Below are 22,570 nucleotides of genomic sequence, written 5' to 3'. Positions count from 1 at the left end.
AAAGATATTTCTGAGTTTTTCTTTTATTGGAATAAATTGCACACCCATCTACCTATCCCATTTATACATCTCCACAGCGTATTATCCTAGTAATGAATGCACAACCCCTGAATGTTATGCTAGATGTAGCATCTCTTCACATAATCATAAATGAACATCTGATCTGTGGAAGGGGAGAAGTGTTGGATGTGGTATTTAGCCCATTTCTTTCATAAGCTCCAGGCCATGGCTGATTCAACCATACAAGACGTGATAGCAAGCCATGCAAGATAGATAAATGGCTACCAATTAATGGTACCTTAGTTAAGAAATGTTTGCTAAAGGATTGCTAGGTCTACAATTTAGACCTAACTATTCCCCACAGCGTGAAGAGAAAATCATCTCAGGTGTGGCAGTGGCTAAGCCTTACCGTTCTGCTGCCCATCTTTGCGCCCAATTTGAGCAAAAACTTGCACTGGGCAGATGGCTCTGTGCCCGTTTCCTGGGGGAAACGGCTGCCCGGCTCAAGTTTCTACACAAATTAGGCACAAAGATGGGAGGTGGAACGGGGTGGAATAATAAGGCTTTGTCAACGCCACACTGCACCGGAGATGATTTTTTCAGCACATCGAATCCAGCCCACAGGATGTAGTTTGGCGGCCCCCGATTTAGACCCTTAGGTGGTCTTTAAGAATTGTGCCTTCTACCATCTCTACAGCATAGAGAGCTAATATCACTTAGGAAGGAAAGAAGAAGAAAAACAGGGAAGGTGGGAATGAACTGATTCTCACATACAGATTGAACCAGCCAATTTCTGTAGACTCTGCAGATCAGTGATCAAACTGTTTCTGTGGACTGGCTTCTTTACCATTGGTGAATCCATCTGCAGCTTTTGTCCTCTCTGGGTGAAGGTCTTCAAACCGGGACTGCGTGCTGCTACAAAGCCGGGCTGCTTCTATAGGCTGTCATTTTTCTCACCTGCCAGCCATTTGTTTCTCTGCAGCAACTTCTTCCTTCTGCATCTGTAGGAAATAGCTTAGAACTTGGACTGTAACATCAACTGCCAGAATCCACCTAGCCCTTGTACTTTCATGTGCACTTTAATGGTAAGCTGTTTTGAGAGCCATCTTGCCTGAAAAGTGGAATATACTTATAATAAAGTCTTGGTGTAGGTTTTTAGTACAATGTAATAATAATGAATCAATTTTTAGACATAACACTGAAGTATGCTAAAATCACTAAGCTGGGATTAATGTTTTCATGTTTATAGCAAAGACAGAACAGATGCTCAAGTCATTTTATTTCAAGTTTGCAGGTATAAATGTAATTGGTTGCTTTCCATCCTTCATTTCATTAAGCAGTGTTGATTTTTAATTTGCCTGTCACAGAAGTTGTAAGCACACATCCATAGTGTTTCATGGAAAACATATACAGGGTGACCCCCAAAAAACAGAACCCACAAATCTTTGAATAAAACTGTCAATTTCAATTTTTCATCTTTTTCTTTCAGGGTATACAAGTCGACTTTGTGCATGAAATATTGGAACAATAATCTTCCCCAATATGTCTTGGTTTGAGTCCAGTAAGTTTCTTGAAATTTACTGGACCTTTGTAGGATTTAATAAAATTTTTATGAGTTCTTTTTTGGGGGGTCACCCTGTATTATAGTGAACTTCAAACAAATAATTACTACAACACTGTTCATATTATATTAGGGCCTATCATCTCTGTAATGCATTACTCGATCTGGAACTCTTCCTCTTCCTTTTAATATCATTCTGTCATCATAGACATATACAGTTCCAAAAGCATTGCTCTCTGGAGGAGTTTCTATAATTCCTTCAAAAGTTAAATGATGTATTCCATGAGAGTCCTGACAGTAGCCACCATCATGGAGATGGCCTGCAAGAAAGCATACCACAGACTGATGAGAGTGGATGACTGAAAGAGCAGCCTTATAATTCCAAGCAAGACACAAACTGTCTGTGGAATCTGGATGAATGGGTAGGTGCCCTGAAACAAAAGAAGAAATAAATGAAATGTTACACAATCCTGTGGATTAAACCTGATGTAGCACAGTGATTAAGGATATTAGTTATGAGATGGAAGTCCTCAAATCTCAGTTCAGCCATGACGTTATTAGGGCTGGTATCCAATACATACAGGCATCTCCTTTATCCATGGGGGATAGGTTCTAGGTGCCACCAGGGATACCAGAAACCGTGGATAGCAATGAACCCTACAAAAAGTGGTTCACAAATCACACACCCTCCCCAGTTCCTTGGTGCACAGCAAGTTCCACTTTGGGTTTACATAGAGGAACTTTTCTCAACTACCTCAACACAGCTTGAATATGGATCTGGCCGATATGGTGGCATTATCAGGCTATTGCACAATTACCTGTCATATAAATAAAACTTGCTCCAAAACCAGTTTTCAGTTGTGTGAATCATCTTGAGAAGCAGTGTTATGGGATCTCATTATTTTGGATATTTTATTTCTTCCTAACCATTACTGTTGTAATGCATTCAAAATGTGAAAAAGGAGAGACCTACCCACAATCACTACTCTCTCTTGATTTTTGTCAGCATATGTAAGAATGTCATTGACCCAATCCAACTGGTCTTGACTGAATCCTCCATTAAATTGTACAAACCGAGGATCAGAAAGACCTGCTAAAAGAAAATCAATTAAGAGTTTTGCAAAATAAGCCACTTAATGTCTGATTTAAATGAATCTTAGGGGAAATAGATGTTTTCCCCTTACCGAGGGGGGCGACAACACATTATCACCTAGATCTCCTTTCACTTAATACACAAAGGATGATGACAATGAGAAGAGACTTGTTTGCCACAGTCCTGGAAATGCTTCCTATAAGAGAAAGTTGTCCACCACTATTTTTAAAAAAGGCATGCAGTTATGCTACTATTTCCAAGACCAGACTTAGAGCTTTTCCATATAGGAAAAGGACTCTATGCTGCACATCCCCACTAACTGCTATAACGTGCAGAGGAGAACCTGCTGGCTGAAAATACACAGTTAACATGCGACTTGGAGCCTCATCAGCTCACAGAAAAGTGCTTACAGGTTGGTCCTCATCATCCACAGGTTTCCAGTCTGCAGATTTGACTCGCCGTGGATTGCAAGCCCATGATGGAGAACTTCAGGAAGAAGAAAGAACCAGAAGTTGCATCCGGGAGGTCTTCTGAGTTGTGGGCAGAAGACCCTGTGCCTCAGAAAGGCCTGCCGGAGCCTTCTGAAAGCTAGTTTAGCGACAAAATGGAAATGCCTTTCAGAAGGCTCTGGCAGGCCTTCTGAGACACAGGGAGGCCACACGCAACCTCCTGTGCCTCAGATCGCTGGACGTGACCAGAAGACACTTCACAGATACCAAGAACCAACTGTACAATTGTTTTTAGACATGTGTCTCTATGCTAAACGTCACTGGTGTTTGTTGCAGAGGCATGTTATAGCAACTTGTTCTTCCCCATGACCAGTGAAAGGGTCCTAACTAGGAATCTGTCAGAGGAAAATATTATTATAAAGAATATTTATATACAGTACTTCTTTTCAACAAAAACATTCACAAAGTAGTTTACTCAGCAAAATAAATAGTTCCCTATTCAAATAATTTTGAAATCTAAAAAAAAAACACAGAACACCAGCAGTACACTGGAAAAGATGCTACCCTGGAGTGAACAGGAACAATTCATATCCTGCTATAAGAGGAGGCACTACTATAAAAGGTGCTTCTTTGCCCAGTTAGCCAGGCTAAGTAAGTCTCTTTCCCCAGCTTTCTAAAGCACATTTCTAAAGTAAGTGTACTATGCATGTTTACCTGGCAGTCCCACTGACCACCATGAGACTTACTTCTGAGTAATCATGCACAGGATTGAACTGTTAGTTGCATATCCCATTACTGAAAATCAGAATATTACAATTTCCACCATACCCTCCTGTAAGCATTTACAAACAAACATATACAATAGAACTGAGATGGAACGTATCTTTTGTACACACAGACGTTAGACGGCTGTAAGGACTCTGACACTGAGGAATTCTCTTTTGGGAGTTACACTGTGTCATAAAATCACTATATTTTGTGTGTTTCTGTTCTGTATATTTCTCGTTCTGTGTAATTCTATGTGATCCTCATGGTTTTATGCATCCCTGCAGAGAGAGAGATACCCGTACCTCTGCAGCTTTACTGTTAAAGTTTATGGAAAGCTGCCAGGCAAGAGACAGGAAATGTAAATTTGATTCAGAGCAGCCAGCATCAGCAAAACTGGTTCAACCAGTTTCAGGGGGGTGGGATGGAGTGACCCAGTTAGCTGGCACTCCTCCAATCAGAGAAATAAGAAACTATGCAGCTAGAAAATTATTAGCATTTTATGCTGTTTTTAGAGCAGTATCCCTCAAACTGTGGATCATTACCCAGTGTGTAATGGGTCATAAATCCATATGGTGAGCTATGGTGCAGCGCTCCCCGTAGTGGCACAATACCTTCTTGGGACCCTCAGAGGCCGCTTCCAAGTTGCGTTGGGCCCATGGCCTACTCCATTGGTCTCCGTGATTTCCAGTTTGTGGACACTGGTTTGACTGGAAGTTGCTTTCAGTCACTTCTGTGGGGCATTCTAGGGCCTCCGAGGCTACTGGAGGGGGTCAAGGGCCCAGCACAACCTGTAAGCAGCTTCTGAGGGTTCCCAAGAAAGCGCGCCACTACAGGGAACGTTGCATTGCAACCCACCGTGAAGGATGAGGTGAGTTGTAGCACTAAAAAGTTTGAGAACTGCTGTTTTATAGTTGTCTTCTCTAGCCATGCATATAAAGCTTGAACATGATGGAAAGCTCAATTGAAGTTCAGTGCCCAGTTAAAAATCGCAGACATGAGATTCTGCAGTGCGTCTGGGTCAACTACTGGCAGCCCAGTTGTTGTTGGCATCCTTCAGTCTCGAAAGACTATGGTATTGCGCTCTGAATAGTGGTCCTGGAACAGAGTGTCCAGTGCACGAAGCCTGGGTAAAGTAGATATGGAGGATAGACTGTTTCCCATGCAGCAAATCCCCCTTCTCCACGTCACTGGAATGGTCCAATGGAAAGGCAGAAGTCAATACGGTTGGTTCCAGCGGCGTCGCAGGAGTTGCCAGAACATGACTGTGTTCAGCCGTGAACTGCCTCAGGGACTCTGGCTCCGGATTTTGCCTTGAAGTTGACTCCTGAAGTCTTTTCCATAACTGGATGTAGCCACAAGGCAGTGGAGGTTTGGGATCAGAGTTTTCCTTCTCTCAGATGAGCTGCCTTCCCAGGCTAAGGAGTCCCATCTACCCGGTGGCTGTTTAGTCGCCTCTCAGGACAAGTACAGCCAAACTGAGGGCCTATTCTTATCCCCAGCCCCCAGGGGAACTGGGAAGCCCCCAGCCCAGTACTGCAGGATTCTTAACCCCTTTTCAGTCAAATTCAATTCTCTTTATTCTTGTTCATTTGACTTTATCCCCCCCTTTTACTGGCCTTTTAATAAACCTTTTACAGTTTAATCTTGATTCTATTGGTTCCTGGTATGGGAAGTGGAGTGGACTGTCATGTCTTCTTGCTCAGCAGGCACTACTGTGAAAGTGATTTTGAAAGGAGCTCCTAAACTTCAGTATTATTCTAGGGGAGGGGGGTTCTGCCCAGGAAGCCTGATCTCCTAGCCTAGTGGTTCCCAACCCTTTTCTACTTGCATACTCCTTGACAGCCCATTTCCATAAATTGTACTCCTCATGTTAGCAAAATGTTTGTAATTAATATTAATCACATAAGCACTCATCTCTTATATATGAAAACCCATACTTCATGTATTCATCACAGTATTTTTTTTACCTGTTTGAAGAAGTGAAGTGTGTCTTCACACTGTTTTGCATGAGACGTGACTTGAGAAATTCTTGGTGATTTATCACTTTCCATATTATGGTTCAGCTTTTTTATTGTGCTGGTTTTCATCACTGATTCATACATGAATTGATGACCAAAAACTAGCTATTGGTGGGGCTTTCGCAGCCAGCTAGCTACCTTCCTTCCTGCCTTGCAAGGCATTCTGAGCACTACCTGCCTTTTTCTGCTATTATTCAATTCTTTTTCAAGTACTCCTAAAGGTCCTATCGAGTACTCCTGGGGGTACACATACCCAGGTTGGGAACCACTGTCCTAGCCTGATCTGAGCTGGTGGCATTGGATTTAGGGCCCAATCCTATACAACTTCCCAGTGTTGATGCAGTTGTGCCAATGAGGCATGTGCTGCATCCTGCAATGGTGGGGAAGTCACAGAGGCCTCCTCAAGGTAAGGGGATGTTTGTTTCCTTACCTTGGGGGCTGCATAGCTGCCATACCAGGACTAGAATGTTGGCTAGGATTGGGCCCTTAGTCTTCCAAGGCTTCTCCCCAGTAAGCTGTGTGTCAAAACGCTGGAGAGAAGACAGCAGTGTGCTAACCACTAGACACTACTGCCCTGAATCAACTTGCTGTTGCTAGCCGCCCTTCTCTTGACCTTGACACACTGTCTACTGCTTTACTTGATAGAACATTTTGTGCAGCAATGTAGACACTCAAAAGTTTTCACTTTTGTTTGGTACTTCCTATACACTTTAGTTAATGGAATAAATGCTCAAGTGTTCATCTGCATGACAAGTGAGGTCCACTGTCTAACACAAGGACAGATGTTATCTATAGTATGATTCTGGAAATACATGTTATCCATGCTGAGTACAATACAGTACCTATTGGACTATTCAGATCCTCATTTGGATTTTTTTCTCGCAGTAGGTGTAGAGAATCTTCATATTTTTTGGTAGATGTATCCCTTCCCAGAATGCTTAAATCATAAGCATCAAGGAGAATGAATCGAAATTTTGCCATTGGGCAAAACTGATAAGCATAATAGAGTTCTGCATCAGCATCTCCTGTGGCATTTTGATCTCTAATATAATTGCCATGCAAAGTCTCATCTTGTAAGTATTTGGTGTTCAACTCAGATTTAGTTAGATAGTCTCTTTTGAAGTTGTACAGTTCATGGTTACCCCATATATGATGGACTGGCGTCCTGAGCGTCTTAAATTCTTTCATAACTCTCTCTAGGGCTCTTTCTGACATATTATGTTGTGCATTGAAGCCATCAATGATGTCCCCAAGCTGTAATACAAACTCAAGCTGAGTCTCCATCCCATTCCAGTACTCAATTGCACTCTGAAGGTGGCATAAGCTGTGTTTGTAGTATCTTCTCCGGATTCCCAGAAAATCATAGCCATCATCTAGATCAGCATACTGAATATCTGCTATGACTCCAAAGGAAAATAGCACCTTTGAGGTTGGTGTTGTAGCTTCTTGTTCACAACTGCAAACTTCATCCATCACTGCCCAAAGGCCTTACGAAAATCTAGCACAAAGAAAAGAGAGGCGGCTTAGTTCAAATAGAACAAGTAACACAATAGTAAGTATGGGTGATAACACAGATATGGGATAGCATTAGGAAGCTTTTAAACAAGATTTTTTTTTTACATGGTGTAGAATAAAAGGCAGCATTCAAAACAATTCAGTAGGAAGCAATCCTCTGCATGCTTATCTGGATTTGGAGTAAATATGCACAGTGCAATTCTCCAACCTCTTATTTCAGAGTAACTCTCTACTAACACCAGGAGAACTATTCAAAACTAAAGGCTTGTAACCCGTAATGAACTTTTCCTCCAGAAACTTGTCCAATCCCCTTTAAAGGCATCCAGGCTAGCTGCCGTCACCACATCCTGTGGCAAGGAGTTCCACAGACCAACCACATGCTGGATTTTGAACCTCACAAAGGTCTAATGCAGTGTTGTTTAGCCTGTGGGTTGGGACCCCAATGGGGTCATGAAGCCTCATTTGGAGGGTCAGTGCAGCCTTTCAAAGCCTGCGCAAGAGAGGGCCTGGACCCAATCCTTGGAATCCAGTCCTATCCACACTTCCCTGGGAGTAAGCCCCATTAACTATACACAGGACTGGCTCCCAACTGGTAAGGGGGCTGTCTTATCAAGACAGAGTTCTTGATCTAATCCCGCACAGCCTCCTCTCTGTCTTGCCCCGCAGCTGCTAAGGGTGGCCCTGCTCAGGCTGCAGTCCTACCTTCACAGGGTTGTGAAGACACTGGGGGAAAGCAGAGGGTGGGGGCAGAAGGGGGGCTTGTCGTGTCCCAGGAGGAGGGTCTGGTGGATGGCTTGCTCCAGGCAGACCTCACAGGTGCCCAAGACGACTGGGAACCTCCCCCCCCCCGTCGTCAGGGAGCAGCGTACCGTTACTATGGAAACCGGGCTCCCTCCAGTCTTCTCCGGCCACACAGAGACAGAGAACCCATTTCCGGTTCCATCTGCTTCCGGCCTGCCTCGCGCCGATGACACCGGCACGTGCCACACGCACCAGGAAGCCCCACGCGGTCGAAAGCCAAGGAAGGGCGTTCCCTCGGGGATTGGCTGGAAGAGTCACCTTCGCTCCCGTCGTGCTTTGCGCGCTTTCCCTGCTCCCTCCGCCGCGCTGTTTGAATGCAGAGATAGGAAAAAGGTAGAGTCACACATTACGGTTGCTTCCGGGTTCAAACCGGAAGTGTCGGTTTTTCGTTCCCTCGAGACAGCGCGCGTCGCGAGCGGCTTTCTCTTGGTGCCGGAAGCGCAGGCAGCGCGTCACTCTGGCCGTCTTCCGCGTCTATGAGCCGCGCGAGGGAGGATGGCGGCAACGCTCCGGCTGGGCCGGCTCCGGCCGCTGGCGCTGTGGGGGCTTCGAGCCTCGCCGCGGTGCCCCTGCGCCTGCCACGCTGCCCGGGAATTGGCCACGGAGCCCCCGGGCGACGCCCCGCGGGGCGGCCCCAGCAAGCCTGGGGTGAGTGCGCCTGGCTGGGGAGGGAGGCTGCCTGGTGGCGGCAGCACCCTCTCACTCAACAGCAGCACCAGGGGACAGCCCTCTGACCGAGTGTCTGCGGAACTCCCTGCCAGAGGATGTGGTGGCTGGGGGGTGCTCGCTCAACACCTGAGCCAGGGGGCAGCCACTCAAACTGAGGGGCAGGACAGACAGAAGAAAACGTTTCTTTACTCAGCGGGTGGTGGTCTGTGGAAGTCCCTGCCACAGGATGTGGTGATGGTATCTGGCCTGGATGCCTTTAAAAGGGGGCTGGGCAAACTTCTGGAGGAGGAGTTCATCACAGGCTATGAGCCATGTGCAGCCTGATTTTGGAAGTAGGCAGTGGCGTAGCTGGAGGGGGGCGGAGCCTTGACCTTCGGAGCCATTCCCCCGTATGACTCCGTTTTGCTCCCCCAGCCGGGAATGGCTCCAAAGGGGAAGCCCGCTTGCCCGCCTTGCTGCTGGCCTGAGTGCTCCACCCCCCTCCAGCTACGCCACCAGAAGTAGGTTACCTCTGAAGGCCAGATGCAAGGGAGGGCCTCAGGATGTTTTCTTGTGTGCTCCCTGATGCATCTGGTGGGCCACTGTGAGATAAAGGAGGCTGGACTAGATGGGCCTTTCGCCTGATCCCACAGGGCTGTTCTTATGCTCATATGGCCCAGTGCTTCCGGGTTGAACGTGACCCTGTAAGTCTTCTGCAGAGCCTTGTTCACCTGGACCAGGGTGACCAGATGTCATAACCACAAAGGAGGAGAAGGCTCTCCGAAACATAAGACATCCAAGACAAATGTAGGACATGACAAAATAAAAGTTAAAAACACTTGTATGTTGACTTCATATGGTTAATTTAAACACTATATTTCTTATTATTAAATTTTAAATTATATTACATATAATTTATTTATTACAAGAAGGCTTTGTGCTGCCTGCAGGGGTGTTCACAGGGAAAAGGAGGACATTTAAGTTCTTTTCCTGTACACACAACTAAAAACAAGGTCATGTCCTGAAAAAAAAGGATGTCTGGTCACCCTCACCTGGACGTGATCTTTCTGCATGTCTGAGCAGGAGCTTCAGGCCACAGAGCTTCATCTCCAGATTTTGAATTGATTCTTGTCTTTGTTTCTTTGGAAGCCTTCCTGGTTTGGATAACCAGATGCTACATTTCATTGGGAGGAAAGAGAAGAAGATAGCAGACCAATCTTAAGGATGTCTACTTGGAGATAAACCCAATTGAGTTTAAAGGGTTTTATTCACAAACATGCATAGGATTGTATCTTAAGGGTGAAAGGTGAAAGAGATTTGGGCTACTACTTCAGAAGATGAGGACCAGTTATGTCCAGAATGGAAAGGATTTCAGAGAGAGGATGGGGATTGGATGACTGGTGAATGTGTGAAAGCATGTGGTGGTGCTCAGTGTGAAAATAGTATCTGGATAAATTTACATATGGGCTTTCTCTCAGTAGCCTGTAACTTGGAAGACTCTGGCAATCACCTGTGCAGTTGGTGGAGGATTGCTTGCAACAACGAAGTACTTCAAGAAAGAGAAAGAAGAAAGTGTGTATCCTTTGCAATGATTTGCAATGATTTCTATTCTTTCTTGGCCACTTTGCTGCACAGATGCATAGGTGCTGTGTTCCTTCCTAGGTGTGTGAAAACATGTACCTAATGACTGACATGGGCACCAGGAATGAGTACTTTATGAGTATGTGAGAACAACTTTTTGTTCTTAGCTTTCACTCAACCTGGTTCTATCTTTTGCCTCTCTTATTAATATGTTTTTAACATTATGATTTGTGCAACTGCACTCTTCCATACTTGATTTTGTTTCTGCTACATTTGTACTTTGTGCTTCACTAGTTGTGTATCACAGGGATTCTTAAAAAATAGTTGTGAGAATCTCTAAGCAACCATTTTAAGCATTCTGAATATTACAAGGGACTTCTTAATTGATGCAGATCTTTTTTTGATGACAATTGGCAAGCAGGATAAAGAAAAAGAGTGTGTTTTAGATCCTTGGGGGGGGAAAAAAGGCAATGAAAGCGAGAAAATTAACTTGAGATAGGCTTCCCTGTATTGAACTCTTTTTTTGTTTGTGAATTTTGGGATCTTTCTTAAAACTGGTTTTTTCTTTTGGAACTTAATGTTATGGGCTCTTTAACATAGCTTCTCATAGCATGAATACATTATACCAAATTGAGCTGTTAAAGCCTAGTACAAAAAGTGTATGTTCTACTTAAATGTTGGGATGTCTATTCCATTTTCCTTTAAGATTCAAACTGATAGTGACTGTTCAGTGATGTCTGAATAACCATTTCTCATTGCCAGCCTTCTGTTTTGTAATTCTGCTTCTCCATACTATCTCTCAGGCTTTCCTTGTCTCTAGTGATTTTTTTTTTCCCAAGGAGATGCAGGCCTTTGTTATTATGGATCTATCATTATTACTATACCATAGATCTGCAGTTTTCAAACTCTCCAGGAGTTTGAAAAGCGCAGTAAGTGCTTGCTGGGGAGGGGAGGGAGGCAGAGGGGGCAGGGGGAAAGCAGCAACACGATCTCCAGGATCGCGTTGCTCAGGGGACTGCAGGGGTTGGGATGTACTCACCAGTCCCTGCAGCAGTGTCCTGGGGATGCGGGGAGCAAAACCGGAAGTGGAGCACGATTACTCTACTTTTACGCTCTGCATGCTGGGGAGTCCTGCAGACACTAGCGTAGGGCTCCCTGCACCCCCAGGGCGCTGCTGCAGGTACTGGCGAGTACATCCCAGTCCTTGCAGCCCCGTTAGCTGCATTCCCCCCTGCCCCCGCCTCTTAAGGGGTCAGAGGCCAGGGCCCTCAGGCTGGGGCGTCGCAATGCCCCAGTCTGAATACCACTGTCATAGATACTCACCAATAAAGCGAGGGCAGGTTTTCAGCCAAAAATCATGGAATGTTCCATGACCCTTGGATAAATTGAGGGGGGGGGAGGGAAAGTGCTTGTGAGGAAGAGCTGCATCTTCCTCTGGAGCCTGATTGAAACGGGGGAAAAGAATCTGAACCTGTGCCACTGTTTTTGAAGACATTAAAGAGGTGCTTATGCATTACTGTGTGCCATTCCCCCCTTCTCTGTAATGGAGCAGCCTGGAGGGAGGGAGGAAGCAAGGGGAATTTTTCTGATCTATAGTTGTACTGACTTTGTAGATGGCAGGCTTTAAGACTCAGTGGCAGCCTGCCTGCCGAGTCTCATGCTGGCAGAGCATCTTCCTGCAAGGAAGAGCTGCTGGGCGAGGCAAAGTATGGCCAGCCAGAGCTGAGCTTGTGCCTGCTGTTCCTGTGAGCTCCTGGCTGCCGAAACACCCCTGAACTGCCCTGACCCCAAGTGACCTGCAGATAGGACAAGTTGATGTTCTGTGCTGGATTTTTTGGATAAAATTTATCACCTTATAGTCGAGTATCTATTGTTGTATCATCTCTATGCAGAATATAAGTAAATAAAACTGGTCTCTGCCTTAAGGGAAATATACAACCGACATTTTGAGACAAGGAAGAGGGAAGCATGTAGTTGCATCTATGTTTGGAAGCTCTAAAATATTAGAGCTGCAGGCAAGTGACCTCTTGTTGTGATCTGATTTCAGTATTGGAGAAGGAGCGGCAACGGTCTCTTGGAAAGCCATTGTTGGGAGGTCCTTTTTCACTCATTGATCACCAGGGACAACCAAAGACTAATCGTGACTATCTGGGCCAATGGGTGTTGTTATATTTTGGCTTTACACACTGCCCCGATATTTGTCCAGAAGAACTGGAAAAAATGATCTTAGTAGTGGATGAAATTGGTGAGTAAACTATACTAAAAACTGAATTTTTTCTGAAATAAGTTCTTGCAAGAGAATCTTGTTATCAGTTATTTTTGCTACATGAATAGTGCTTTTAGGATTTCTGGCTCAGGATTGTGTTTATTCTAGTAAAGGTTTCCCCCCCTGCATGGGTATGTAATCCCCATTGTAAGGAATAAAATAACATTACTTTGTGCTGTACCATCAATATGCCTGGTGCCTTAAGGAGTTTTGCAGGCAGCATACAGCCCTGCACCAAACCAGCTTACGTTTTTAAATAACAGGAAAGGCATCAGAGGAAATGGAGACAAGGGTAGTGGAGGAAGAATATGGCAAATGCTGTCACATGTTCATAAAACGTGGTTACATGTGGAGTGAGGATTCAGACAATGAGCCAAAGGCCATGCAAAAAAAGATGGGATTTGAAGGAAGGGATAGAGATGGCACTATACACGTGTTCAGGGAGGGTCTTCCTTGTTTAGGTGCAAAAATGTAGAGGGCAGTATCGGTTAAGGGCACAGGAGATTTTCATAAATGGGGGCGTATAATAAGGGCTGAAAGTGTGGATGAGGCAAGTTCTGTAATAAGTTTAAAGGGCGAGAAATTTGAACTGCATACAAAAGACAATCTGAAATAAGCAAATATTTTGTTTCCATATTGGGCTCCTTAAATATAAGGGGAAATGTGGGATAGAAATGTTTTTAAATAAATAAATTAGGCAGAGTACTCAGTTATCAAGTAGAAAGTTATGTTTTGTACTGTGTTTAAGCTTTTTCAGTCCTGAGCTACCTAGCTTTGGAGTGTGCTAAACTTTCCTTAGTAAATGGTTGATGCTAGTGCTGCCCTCTAGTGGCCCTGCCTTCATTTTTTTGTTAGAGCATCTGTCCATGGCTGTCTAGCTCTAAAAGAGTAGCAGCTGTATTTTGCAAAAGTTTGATTTTTCATTTTTAATTATGAATTCTTGGTCAAGGTATATGTGGTGACACTTCATAGCACTTCCAGCACACCTGCTGGAATAACTGCTAAAATAAGTAATTCCGGTTTGCATAAGTTTTTCTAGTGTGTGATTTGGTGTGTGTTGGCTGCAGAATAACTCTTTTAAAATGCAGAATTAGATTTATAGGTTGTAGTTAATCTTGCTTGGTCAGACATGCTTTGCACTACTCCGTATTGCTTAAGGAGTATATGTTCTGTTTAAATATCTACTTTTCTATTTGTCTTTATCAGTGCCAGTGCCTTCATCTTTTGGCCCCTCTAAATTTCTATGGCTGCAATCCTATATGTACTTTCCTGGGAATAAGCCCTATTGAACACAATCAGATTTACTTCTGAGTAGGCATGCATAGGATTGTGCTGTAAGTCACCTTTCTTTTATATTTGCTTCTATTGTTCATTCTATTAAAATAACAACAGAAAATAACTAAGATAAAAATGCATCTTGAATAGACAGAATGCTGACATTCTGTTGGGCTTGGTGTTGAATATTATATCACATATCAACTTTTAAAACATTCTCTGAATGATTAAATGGAATACAGGTCCAGCCTATTTATACACGGAGTTTTTATACACAGATTTGACTAAACACGAATGGCCACTGCAAATGAGAAGGAATGTGCTGATCCCTGGAGAAGGGGAAAAATGCATCCCTTTAAAATCAGTTTTAAAAACTGAACAGTCCTTTAAAAATAGCTTCTTAATGAAAGAGAGGAAGGGTGACTGGCTGACAATTCATCAATCCTTCTCTCTCCAGCAGACCCCTCCCTTCCCCCATAGCATGTGAAAGAAAGGTGATCACTTTGCATTGGAGAAGGGAGGGGCTGAGTGAAGCACCTTTGTAAGCGCTTGGAGGAGTACTGATTGATGGATTGTCTTCTTAATGACTCTTATCTTACATCACAAAGGTCATCAAGGCTGTTTTTAAATCACCAGAGCAAAGAAACTTTGTTTTTTAAATTGATTTGCTATAGTGCGTTTTTTGCCATCCAAAAAAAGTCCAAAAGTGAGTGCTTGGAAGGGAACCCACGCGAATAATGAGGCTCAACCTGTAGTCTTTTATTTGCTTTTTTGAAATAGTTTTCAAAAAGTGAAAGGTAGAAACAATTTAGGAGAGAGGGATTTGTTTTTTAATTAAAATTTGATACTACGTAACATTAATTCTTGTAAGTCTTACAGCACAATTCTATGGGCCAGTTATGCTTAACACACTTGCCAGCAATTGCAAATGCAACACAGCAGAGTGCACAGGCTGACTGCTCCTGGAAGCAGCAAGTGGCTGGTGATAAAGTGTCCACCAAATCTTCACCCCCTTCCTGGGCTTGATCTGCTTTTATAGGCCCACATGTACCTACACCAGCGATATCACTAGTGCAGCTCTGAGTAGACCCACCGGGCTAGCAGGGGCCTTTGCTTGGGCAAGAAACAAATTTTCTCTTATCCCGAGGGAGCCTCTGGAGGCCAACCCCCCTCCCCCAGTAGGATGCAGCAGGCACCATGTTTGCACCACTGCATCGCCCTGCCAGGAATTAGGTTGAATTGGGCTGCCCAAAATATATTGGACTATTCAACTGTAGTGTCTATAATCCTTTCACAGTTCTTTTCAACCTTTCTAGTCCCAGAATCCACGTTTTAACTCCAGCCTGCAACATGAGACCTCTTTCTAATTTATCTTGTTTTTACATTGATTTTATCTATCAGGATCTGTTCCCTCTCCTTTCTCCTTTTTAAAATAATGAATTTAAAACACACACAGCAACTCAAAGCATCAATAAAATTAGTATGATCTTTTGATCTTTCTCCTTCCCAGTCTCTGAAAGCAAGTTGCCCTGGTGCAGCTCATTTTAGGTCAACCCACAGGTCAGTATTGGTAGGTAGGACATCTCCTTCAAAGCTGAAGAAGAAAAAGCTTCAGATGTTGACTCTGATACCTGAGTAATTTAGCTGCTAGTGCTTCATCTCTGGAGGCTGCTTGTATTTCCAATGCAGACATGTTGTCTGTTGCAGCTCTATTAAAATAACTAGGACATGCATTAGAACAACAACAGTTTGAAGGCATCTCATAAAAGCACTATGTTGCAGCTGAACTATAATGAAATTAATCATTTCTAGTGTATCTGTTGCCGTGGACATAGAGCTGGGAGGTGGGTGACTCAGATTGCAGGCATATTAATTATTGTGCTTTTGTGGGGACAGATGGGATTCGTTCTTTGCCAAACCTCACTCCACTCTTCATCACTATTGATCCAGAGAGAGACACTAAAGAAGCAATTGCCAGATATGTTAAAGGTACGGTTCTGACATGCTTTACCTTGCAACTCTGTATGAACAGAATAATTTTTAAATGGGGGGGGGGGATCTTTTGAACCATCAGTTTTAAGTGCAATCTCATTCAGTTGGTTTTGTTTTTGTTTAAGAGTTTTCACCCAAGCTGATTGGATTGACTGGTACCAAAGACCAAATAGATGACGTGGCTCGAACCTACCGTGTCTATTATAGCTCTGGCCCAAAAGATGAAGATAACGATTACATAGTGAGTACAGCACATGCGTGTGATTTTCTAATTATCTTATGGATTGTAACGGCTGGGAGAAGTTATATGGAGGTGTGTCAGCTCTGCACAAAAATAGCAAACGTTATGGTGTTAAAGGTAAGTGCAGCAGATTTAGTGGAGTTTCTCATACAAAGTGCTGCTGGAGATGTGAACAGAGGAGAACTGAAAAAGGTTGATATAAGAAGGAAAAGTTGCCAAACAGCACAAATTCAAGACAATTCTGGGTATTTTTGGGACTTATTTACAGCAGCCGGAGAACAATAGGGTTGTACCTTGAACATTTCTGAATAGGGTGAGACTAAGATATAGAAGACCAGCAAATGCAATGGGCCGATGTGGGGCTGGTGGGAGACACTAGAGAAAAACACGATATAGTTTGTTCCTGTGATGAATGCCCTATTTTATTGTTTCCCTATTTTTTTTGTCTTTTTTTCTTTTGTTGTTTCCTTACATTTTTAACTTCTCAGAAGCTCCTGTTCAGCAACCTGAAAGCTACTGCCACATAGCTTTTGTTCTCTACATGTTTGAAAAACATTATTCCCAGACAGTTATGTGCTGGATGTGGTTTGTCCTGTCTTCAGAAGTTATTTTGAGTGGCGATACACTACTGTCAGCTGCAGGCTAGCAAACCATCTGTATATTCAGAGGCTGGGATCAAGTGACTAGATGGTTCGTACTCCTCTAATGAGATAACTTGATGACATCAAGCCAATACTTTTTAAGCCCAAGCCTGTAAGGCAGTGGTTCTCGCACATTTCACACTGGGACCCACTTTTTAGAATGAGAATCTGTCAGGACCCACTGGAAGTGATGTCATGATTGGAAGTGACATCATCAAGCAGGAACATTTTTAACAATCGTAGCCTGCAACCCTACCCAGACTTACCCAGGAGTAAGTTTCATTTACTATCATTGTTAAAAGAATACACATAGTAGCTTGTTAAAAGTACAGGTCTGTAACGTTTCCCCAAATGCAGTCACATACCATGGTAGCATCAAGTCTAATATATTAAAAATAAAATATTGAGATGAATGGGGACCCACCTGAAATTGGCTCACGACCCACCTAGTGGGTCCCGACCGACAGTTTGAGAAACACTGCTGTAAGGAGTATGTGTGTTCTGCCTGGTCCTGTTATGAATGCGGAAGGGCACAATCCAATGTGTGCCTTAGACTGGTGCAAGTCCCTTGCACTGACCCAGGAGGGTCACAAACATGCTGTAAAGCACGTTTGTACCACAAGAGTCAGCTGGGCTGGCGCAGGGATGCACACTGGCCCGCAGAGGCTGAATTCAGCCTCCGAGTTGGCAGGGAGGGTTGTGTCAGCCAAACTCGGTTGATGCAAGAGTCTGGGGAGGGCAGGGAGGAGACAGGAGGGAGGTGTTCCAGGGCGGGTGGAGGACAGGCGGAGGTCCTGGGGACGGGCAGGCAGGGAGCAGGAGGCGGGACTGGGACCTGGCAGTTATGCTGGATCCCAACTCCATTCCCTGAGCACCTCTGGAGGTGGCACAAGTCCGAGGAGACCCATTGGGGCTGCGGTGGCTTACCTGGGCGTAAGGGGAAGAGTTTCCCCTTACCTCCAACTGAGCAACTTTGGGCCCCTGTCTTGCGCTGGATATGGTGCTAGTCTCCTGACTTGCCTGTTCCAGTGCAAGACAGGCTTGTGCTGCACAACTGGCACCTAGAAACACACTCTGTAAGTGTAGAAGACCAGGATTCCTTTGATGTAAGTTGCTAGTTCTAGGATTCACTTCTACCTAGATTGCATTCAGGGAATTTTATTTTCATCTGTTTGCCATCCAGCCTGCTCGCAAACCTCAGGAGATTACCCCAGCAGGAGGACTATGTGGGTTGTCTTTTGAATTGTACCCCAGCACCATCTGCTGGGTGTTACTGGATACTGCAACCATTTGATCAATTTTATCAGAGGCATGTGGTGGGTTACTGTGAGGTGAAGCTGGACTAGATGGGCCCTTAGCCTGATCCAGCAGAGCTTATGTTCTTAAACCTTGTGTTTTCCAACTAAGCATCTTCCCTCAGCCTGGCTGTACTTTTACTACCCACCTTTCTTTTCCCATTTTGTTAATTCCTTTTCTTTTAGACTTGTAATACGCTATTTTGACAACCTTGTCTGTCTAGTCCATGTTAACAGGTAATTCAGTAGGTTTCATGTCTCTTTGCCCTGCAGATGAGCTACTGTGGGTTTGATTTTTAATTAAAACTCCTGGGGTTCATTGCTTCCTGGGAGGATTTTTTCCCCTCAAATAAGCCCCCCCCCCCCCGCGACCTGATCTCTGTAGTCACAAACTGTTGTAGCGGATGCAATTTACCAAGATTTTTTCCCCGTTTAGCTGTTGGTCCAATCAAGGGAAAGCAACAAAAAGGAAGGGATGTGTAGGTACTAACCATTACTCTCCTTGGTCAGCCTGCCTTCTTCTCAGGCTTCTCTTTCCCTGACCAGTTCCTAAAAAGAGAAGTTTCTATGTGAAACGGCAATGTTTTTCATCTGGCATACCCATCTCGTGGAATACTAGAGCTCAACAGTCTCCTTTTATAAATGTGCAGAGGAGCAATAGCTGAGAGTTACTGAGAAGCTTGACTGGAAAATAACTTTGAGTTAGCGGTAGACCTGAAAAGGAGCATTTGGGGTTGATGTTGCTGCTTAAGATAAAGCTTCTAGGATTCCTTTCTCACATTACTCCATCTTGATAACACTGCCGTGCTTGATAAACTTTGGTATACAGCCTTATTATCTAACTTTTCTTGACTGTCTGAAATGAGCTCTGTGTGGGGTGTTATTTGTTATTCAGGCTATTCAGATCAGCAGACGTTGGCCTTATATAGCCAAGAGAGGGAGCCAGATAGCAAGTGATGCATGTCTTTTTCTTCAGTCCTCAGTCACTGTTTGAGCAGAACTGTGTTATTGACAGAGATCCCTGTCTGCAAATCCTACTATTTAAGTGTCAAATATTTGTTGACTCCCAGAAGACAGACAAAATCCCTACATGTGATCTTGATCAGTCAAACCTTTCAGTACCTTTTGGTAGGTCCTCCTTGTGCTGGTGGTTCCTCCTAAGGTTTAGGAGGTATTACCTTGGCAGCAGTAGCAGCGCTCTCCTCAATAGCTGGTAGCAGCTGATGTTTTTGTTCCAGACAAAATGTGTTCTGGGGAATTGAGTGGACAGAATCATGGCTGCCAGCAGCTGGCCCAGTCTGCTCTGGGTAGAGGGGCCCAATGGCAGGCATGGGCCTGAGAGTGAATGGGGAAGCTGCCTGAGAATGCTGTTTGTTGATATTGAACTATTAATGAAAAAGTGACATGAAATTGACTTTTATGTAACATGGACTTAAAGCTGGTATTGATTAGAAAGTAACTCCTGAAGCAGCATCCTCATTTTCTTAAACACTTCAGGGCTGTTCTTGTTGGATAGCCTCTCTGCAGTCTTCCTGAATGTCCCGTCAAAGGATGGCTAAGAACTCTGCAGTGTCTGAAATAAAATTTGCAAAAAGGGCTCTTGAATGTTCCTGCTTTGAAGAACAATTCCTAGAAGTGGCCAGTGAGCTGCAGTGGGAGAGAGCCAGCCATTTTTTCTTCGTATATTCCCAATTTAGCTAGATGCAGAGAAGAGGTCTGTTCTCAGCCAGAGGTGTTTTTTTCTTTTTCTTTTTTGCTAAAGCACCTGGCAGGGAATGGGACCAGAGCAAGAGGTAACCTTGTTTGTCCTGAGTAGGTGGTGAAGAATGCTAAGTCTTGGAACCGGCCATCTTGTATACTTAGAAATATTTAATCTGCCATTCACTTCTATGACGTTTCTCTCTCCCACAGTGGTTTGACTGCTTTCACGGTTCTTTCATGTGATCTATTTATGGCTCAGGTTTTAAAAAGAAATTCTCACATTTCTGTAGTAAAGGACCACCATGCCTGAGGTATTTCTAGGCTGTATGCAGGTGCTGGTTTTATGAAGAAATCTAAACTGGAGTGGCAGTTTGATCAAGTGTCCTAGAACAGGCCAGTTTCTGTGGAATAGCCTTGTCTTGCTAACCTCTATTCATAACCAATTGTTTTGTGTATTCTGTAGGTGGATCACACCATCATAATGTACCTTGTTGGACCAGATGGGGAATTCGTTGATTATTATGGCCAAAACAAGAAGAACTCTGAGATCTCTGCATCGATTGCTGGGCACATGAGACAATATAAACTGAGCTAAAGTGATGGGAAGTGTCCTGCTAAAAGACAAGCAAGTTGCTAATCAGTCAGGTATATTCCATGCTGCTAAATGCAGCTAGTGATATGCCACCGAGATCTGATGAATTGGATGAAGTGTTGTGCAAGTAATCTGACTTGGCACCTTCCTTATGGGTTTAAATCTGTAGTTAAGACTATGCCCGTAGGCTAAGATTTATCTGGATTAGAAAAGGTGCCAGATATCATTCAAATACTTGACTGAACATTTTGCTTTGAATGTGCCTCAACTCCTTTTCTTTCTTAAAGGCCTTTGGAATCAACACAGGTCAAAGGATCCCAGAGAAAGGATCAATGTTATTGAATGTCAGTGACTTGAAATTTTCCCCTTCCCTTCCAGTGTATTTTCTTGTCATCCTAATTAGGGCATATGCAAAGTGGGATGCTAAATTCAACAGCAGTAAAGATGCATTCATGTGACCAGTCTAGGTATCTGCATATTATTTGGCTAGGACCTATGGTTTCAACATCACATCCAAGCAGCATTCTTCCAACAGCAGTTGAAATGTTTTGTAATTCTTTGAAGTGGCTAAAGCAGGTTGTAGCATGGTCGTGGAGCATTAAGTATAATGTAGTACTCGTGACTAAATATTTTTTAAATAGCGGGATTATGGTTCTGGTAAAAATGCATTCAGTGCGCAAATAATGAAATAAAGTGAAATAAATTTGGAGCCTGTGTCATTCTCTTGAAAATTCACATCATGTAATGCTCTTAAAAGCATAAATTGCCTGCCTCTAGGATTTTCTGTATTTTGTCAAAATTCTACTTGAGATAAAATCATTGGTCTCAGAGCTGTTCACCAGATACTGTGCAAGTTTAGTTTGTCAAACAGCTAAATAAGTGAGCCTTTAGACGGATTTTGAAGCTGTGGAAGCATTTGTTATACTGTCCTATTTAGATACGCCTTGCAGAATGTAGATCATGTTCGTAGTGAGCAAATGGTCTCGTTGAAAGAATTTTTAACACCATTTGAGTAATTAGATTAGCTAAATGTTTCCCTGGTAAGTAGTGGTATATGTGGTTCAAACTAGGGGCCGGCTGCTCTCCCCCTCCCACCGGGTACTTGAGAACACATAGATTTCTCTGTTTTGGTCAGCCTTGTCTGGAAGGGAGGAGTTTCATTTGGAATGTGTCTTAGTAGGTGTGTATTTTTTTTTCTCCCCCCCCCCCCCCAGGAGGAAGCGTTGTAATGTAAGTAGATTCCCATGGAACTGAAATATCCTCTCTGTTTCTGAGATGCCTCTTAGATTAAACAAGATTTTGCTTTTTTCCCCTAAGTGTCCACCAAGAATTTCCTTGGGTCAGTTTGCACCAAGTGCCTTTGTGACTTTGGTAGAATTTAACCTTCATTCTCAGCTGTTAAGAACTGTTCAATGCAGAGGCAGCTCTTTCCCTTACTTTACATAGAATGTGTCTGCAAATCACTAGAAAAGCAAATACCCCAAGACATGCAAAATAATAAAGTGCATTGACTGATTTATCCTTTTTAGAGGGAAAGCAAGACTGTGTGCATATGCATGCCGGAGAAGTCTTTCCTGAAAATGTGAAAAGGTCCCAAACAAAATCTCTTTTACTGGTATCCTTAGAAAACGTCACTGCTCCCACAAATGATTTGCAAGGTAAAATGAACAAAGGAAATGAATTCTCATAGGAAACCACCTGCAAAGTGGCAAATTGTTTAATGGAAAGGCAGCACAGTATGTTTTGATAACCTCTTCATCACGTAAAAATTGGATTGGATTGGACTGTGACCTTTTTGCAAGCTTTCTCTAGAAAGATATCTTTTGAAATAGGTACTTAACTGAGAAGGCTTCAGAAAGCAGAGAGGTCCTTTTAGAGAGAGGTTCCAAAAAAGCATATGCTGGCAAAAATCAAATTCTTTTGCTCCTGATCAAGATGTTATCAGATGCCCTAGACTTCCTTTGATTTCCTGTTCTCCTAAATAAGCCATTCTGTCTTGTATTAACTTGAGGCTTATCTCCTCTGTTTAAGATAAACTGCTCCCAGATTAAACCAGGATTTAACTGAAGCCTCTTGGTTTGCACCTGTGCACAAACCATAAGCCAGTGTAGATCAGGTCAGGGATGTAACATG

The 22,570-nt window shown here is 43.6% G+C and overlaps 2 protein-coding genes across 4 annotated transcripts; one reads left to right on the top strand and one right to left on the bottom strand.

The window, feature by feature from the left end:
- Positions 1–46: 46 nt before the first annotated feature.
- ADPRM (ADP-ribose/CDP-alcohol diphosphatase, manganese dependent) lies at positions 47–8,350 on the bottom strand. Of its 3 annotated transcripts, none has more exons than XM_066615133.1 (4): positions 8,274–8,350; positions 6,732–7,387; positions 2,535–2,654; positions 47–1,992 (listed from the first exon to the last, which is right to left on the bottom strand). In XM_066615133.1, exons 2-4 carry the CDS (start codon positions 7,360–7,362, stop codon positions 1,691–1,693), a joined length of 1,053 nt encoding a protein of 350 aa, XP_066471230.1. In that variant the 5' UTR covers positions 7,363–7,387; positions 8,274–8,350; the 3' UTR covers positions 47–1,690. The 3 variants fall into 3 exon arrangements, with proteins under 3 accessions (XP_066471230.1, XP_066471233.1, XP_066471231.1); XM_066615136.1 differs by having other exon boundaries at positions 2,535–2,651; XM_066615134.1 differs by lacking the exon at positions 8,274–8,350 and adding an exon at positions 8,107–8,256.
- A 335-nt stretch (positions 8,351–8,685) lies between these two features.
- On the top strand, positions 8,686–21,146 carry SCO1 (synthesis of cytochrome C oxidase 1). Its single transcript, XM_066615137.1, has 6 exons — positions 8,686–8,853; positions 10,335–10,425; positions 12,482–12,679; positions 15,872–15,964; positions 16,093–16,208; positions 20,309–21,146. The coding sequence occupies exons 1-6, from the start codon at positions 8,701–8,703 to the stop codon at positions 20,438–20,440; spliced, it is 783 nt and encodes a 260-aa protein (XP_066471234.1). The 5' UTR covers positions 8,686–8,700; the 3' UTR covers positions 20,441–21,146.
- Positions 21,147–22,570: the final 1,424 nt, after the last annotated feature.

The sequence above is a fragment of the Tiliqua scincoides genome, chromosome 2 (assembly GCF_035046505.1).
Source record: "Tiliqua scincoides isolate rTilSci1 chromosome 2, rTilSci1.hap2, whole genome shotgun sequence".
Taxonomy (NCBI): Eukaryota; Metazoa; Chordata; class Lepidosauria; order Squamata; family Scincidae; genus Tiliqua; species Tiliqua scincoides.
This window is presented reverse-complemented; position numbering and strand designations above follow the sequence as displayed.